This window comes from Austrofundulus limnaeus, unplaced genomic scaffold (assembly GCF_001266775.1).
Source record: "Austrofundulus limnaeus strain Quisiro unplaced genomic scaffold, Austrofundulus_limnaeus-1.0 Scaffold207, whole genome shotgun sequence".
Taxonomy (NCBI): Eukaryota; Metazoa; Chordata; class Actinopteri; order Cyprinodontiformes; family Rivulidae; genus Austrofundulus; species Austrofundulus limnaeus.
Genome location: NW_013952609.1, coordinates 1,008,053 through 1,012,784, shown reverse-complemented (window position 1 = coordinate 1,012,784; position 4,732 = coordinate 1,008,053). Strand labels below are relative to the sequence as shown.

The 4,732-nt window shown below is 37.9% G+C and overlaps 1 protein-coding gene across 1 annotated transcript in view; it reads left to right on the top strand.

The window, feature by feature from the left end:
• ankmy2a (ankyrin repeat and MYND domain containing 2a) overlaps window positions 1-4,732 on the top strand; it is a 10,849-nt gene that overhangs the window by 1,368 nt on the left and 4,749 nt on the right. Inside the window, exons 3-5 of the mRNA XM_014019022.1 lie at window positions 650-788; window positions 899-997; window positions 1,287-1,447. Coding sequence (XP_013874476.1) covers window positions 650-788; window positions 899-997; window positions 1,287-1,447 — 399 coding nt within the window. The remainder of the gene's footprint in view (window positions 1-649; window positions 789-898; window positions 998-1,286; window positions 1,448-4,732) is intronic.

Sequence of the window (4,732 nt, the reverse complement as noted above, 5' to 3'; positions counted from 1 at the left end):
TGACGTCCACAGCCTACCCCAGTTACCACTACTGTGCATGTGTGTCAAGGACAGAAAGGCAGACGTGGCAGTGGAAGGTGTCAAAGCAGTTTGGAGAGAAAAACAAAGTAAAAAATAACAACAGAAACGACTAATTGACTCTTAAATAAGTCATCGATTATTTTAATAATCGATTAGTCGTCAATTAATCGACTAATCGTGGCAGCCCTAGTTACAACGTTTTTGTAAATGAATACCATTTAAAACCCATGTGGGCATTTGTTTTGCAAACTAAACCCCTCAACCAATGACTGAGTAGTAAATGTGTCAATTGACGAAGACAAGTATCAACTCACTTTGCTAACCGTTGTTCTGTTGTGAAAAGAAAAAAACAATCAATTTGGAACAAAGGCAGATAAAACGATGTTCTTCACTTCAGCTCACCAAGTGGTTCTTTAAAACACATTGACAGAAATGAAACACTGAAAAACGAGTGCAGCTACTCTTTAACGTCAGCACGGTTTGTTGAAATTCGTAAAAATAACGAAACAGGAGCAAACAATCAGAGCAGTGTTGCACATTATAATCATTGTTGGTTTATATAGAATAATATAAAGCTTCTGGTAACGGGTTTTTTRTTTGTTTGTTTGTTTGTTTGTTTTATCCCCAGTACGGGATGACTCCCCTCATGCACGCTGCCTACAAAGGAAAAGCAGACATGTGCAAGCTGCTGCTGCAACACGGAGCTGATGTAAACTGTAACGAGCACGAGCACGGCTACACGGCGCTCATGTTYGCTGGCCTGTCAGGTGACTTTCACGTCAGCATGGGAAACTCGTCGCACATTCAAATAAAAACACGATGCTGTGATTTGCTGAACGAAGCGTTTGTGGCTTTAATTGAACCCGTGCACTTTCAGGAAAGACGGACATCACGTGGATGATGCTGGATGCCGGGGCAGAAACGGATGTGACCAACTCAGTAGGACGGACCGCTGCGCAGATGGCGGCTTTTGTTGGTTAGCCTTTTGATTTGTTTTTGTTTTCATTGAAATTACAAATGTAAACAGTACTTCTCTTATTAGAACAAATTGACTGTATTTTGTTTTTCCTAATGATAGAGAAACTTCAGCATTAATTATATAGATGGAAATGTTTAATATTTGCTGAAACATTTGCAAATGATGAAAACCTTGTTCTGTCAAACGTTGTCGTGTTTGCTGATAAAACCAGAAAACTCAGGATTATCTTCATCCTCAGGTTGTTACATGTAACCAACATTTAAACCACCTCTCCTCTCACCGTCAGGACAACACGACTGTGTCACAGTAATCAACAACTACTTTTCCCGTGCCAGACTGGATTACTACACTAAGCCTCAGGGTTTGGAGAAGGACCCCAAGCTGCCAACAAAACTGGCCGGACCCCTTCATAAGATCATCATGAGCACCAACTTGAATCCTGTTAAGGTGAGGCGTCGCCAAAYCAGGAAATGTGGATTTTAAAGTCGAGACAAYRGCTGTGTCTCAATTCATGGGCTGGGCCACGTCCACCCTGGGCCAGGTAGGCTGCTCAAAACTGCTGTGAAATGAGACGGTCTACCCTTCGCCTGACGTCGGCAGGTGGGTTTGCGTGACCATGTGTTACCCCGTTACCTCATATCAGACTTAAAATGCGTCGGGACGTGTATTTACATGTCTTTTTACTGGAAGAATAACCACAGTTAAAACGTTACACGTAAGTAAATAAATAAATAAACAAACATTAATAATTGGGGTTTAACTCCAGTATTTACGACGGAGTATTAGGGCCACACAACGAGAATTTTTTTTATTGTATTATGACAATAAAGTCACAATCTTACATGACGTGACTATTTTCCGTTCCTCATTTCCTGCTGCTTTTCCTCACACCTGCTGTACAGCCATGTGTCTGTGTTTATAAAGTAGTCCATGATGACCTGGGTCACTGTCAGATTAATATGATTTCATCCAAATTAGCTACATGACGACTCAATCTGTCAATGCATCCATTAATTACAATACGGTTTATAGTTTACAGTTTATAGTCGTTTGCACAATATCCAAGTCCTGCTACTGATAATTTGATGCTAATGTGCTAAAAGATTATCCATTTATTTTAAGCAAAACTAAAACAACTTGACAAGTTGCTCAACAGTCCTCATTTTAATGCAGTGATAACTGCATGTTTTTTCACATAAAGGCTAGGATATTATGACTTTTTTCTCGTAGTATGACTTTAATCTCATAATATTACGATTTTATTCTCATAATATAAAGAACAACTTGACAACATTCCTCATTTTAATGCAGTGATAACTGCATGCTTTTTCACGTAAAGGCTAGAATATTATGACTTTTTTCTCGTAGTATGACTTTAATCTCATAATATTACGATTTTATTCTCATAATATTATGACTTTATTCTCATAATGTTATGATTTTATTCTTATAATACTTTATTCTCATAACTTATAGTTGCATTCTCGTTTATTTAGCATCTTATTGCAGCATAAATTTCATCAGCTAAGTTGCTAAACTTTTAAAAAACAAATCCTTCGGTCCGTGGTAATTTCCAAACTGCGCCGACACGTTAAAAAAAATAAAAACACCACTGTCTTCATTCCTCTGTTTATTTTGCTGCTCGCGCATTGAATCCTGGGATATCCTCGGCTGGTGAGGATGCATGGATGCATCCTCGGATTTTGACAGGAAGTAGGACGCATTCCTCAGCCGCATGATGAGGAGCCTTCGAATTGGGACAGTCCTCCGCGCGGGGCAATGACGTATGCGGCCGACAAATGCGCACTCATGAGGACCCAGCCCCTGAATTGAGACACAGCCATGTGTCTTATAGGCCTATAATCAGAATCAGCTTTATTGGCCAAGTATGTTACTCTCTATGGTTCTAATTTATCTGAGATGCATAAATGCCTGATGGTAATCCAATAAGGTAAATGCCTCAGTGACTCTAAACGTCTTCAGGTGGGACACCCAGATGGACAGATCTTAGGGAAGTTCAATCCATCTCTTGGAAGTAGGACACAGCAGACAGTAAAAACCCAGTCCTATGAAGAAAATACTAAATAACAACAACAACAACAAATGTAATGGAGCACAATGTGTACGCATGACGCCCCCTTAATATTTCCGTCTGTCCCCTCAAATATGCATTCCTAGAACCGGCCCTGCCGGTAATGTCGTGTCACAGCTTCTGCAGGGCTTAAATCTGATGCCAAAATATAATAAATGTTAATGTTTATAAAGGTGTAGTGTTTATTTTTAATAAAAGAATCAGCAATACGGATGAAAATTGATGATTTAAGAGTGGATGATTTGAGTAGCCATTTTGGTCCAACTCAAAATATGCGACGTTCAGCTTAGTTTCCAGCTCCATATCTGTAAAAAATGACTGCCTTGTTGTTTTTGTGCTGGTTAATAATCATTAGCTATGGTGGAAATGTTGAACTGGGTTGACTCCAAAACTTAATCAGCTGCAGATGTACTGTATATCCACTGATTATTTTCTGAAAGCTTCACTAAATTCTGTCCTTTGAGATATTTTGCTAACAGACAAACTGGGTTGACTCTAGTCAATGCTCTAGTTTTAAACAAGGCTGCAACAAAATGAGAAGCACTTTAGAGTTTGTGTCAAGGTTAAGACTAAACTTCAGCTACAACTATATCAATATCAAAAATTGAATGCACCATAAGTAAAACATGGAGAGGTATAGTAATTTTGTGTTTTCTAAAATAAGTCACGTGCAAAACAAATTGGCGTTATCCAGAGTCAGAACTTTGAATGGATGTTTTAAAAACTGTCCAATTAAAGCTCTCTCGACTTTATAACCTAATACCTTTGACTTGTTCTTCTCGTTTAGCTTTGATCCATGGGCTTGTCGTGTCAGCTTTTGTTTCACTTCTCTGAAGTTAAAATGACTCCTGCAGGGCGACTTGCTTCGGGGACATTCACGAGGAATATGTGTGAAGACACGATGTACGCGCTGCGTGTGCCGGTCTTTGTCAGACTCAGCATCCTGACTCCAGCTGCTGTGTGAATGCCGGGCGTCTCTCACTGTCTGTGACTCAGAAAGTTTCATTGTAGCTTGACGGCCTTTGCTGGAAAGAAACAAGGATGTACTTCAAATTTCAACCTTAAAGAAGTCAAAACCATAAACAGAATACAAAATAAATTCAATCGATTTTAATGATTTAAAGATCTGATTTTTTTTTGGCCATGATTATGAGCTCTCAAAGTAGTTGTTGAATTATATTCTAGAAAATAATAGTAATTCTGATTTTCTCCCTTATATATCTGTAATTTACTAAAAATGTAAAGCTGCTGATACATTTTGGTAAGATCTGCATTTTTTTTTTTTATTTGCTTGCCAAAGTTAAAAAAACGTTTTCTATTGGGTGTTTAAGTTACCGGTCAGTTCATGATCATCATTAGAAAGATTTTACATAAAGAAATAAAGAAATAAATTAAAAAAATAAGTAAAATAAAATAAACAGGCACAAACATCTCTACTTAAAGTAATAATTTTAATTAAAAATTGTCAGGCTTTGTTCTGCACTGGGACATATAGGACTTGATGAACTAATTATACTAATACTATAATACTAACTGACTAATAATACTAACTAATACTATTCTGTATTATTTTTACTTAAAGGCACAGTGTGTAGGATTTGTTGTTTTCAGCGGCATCTAGTGGTTGAGTGGTTGAATCA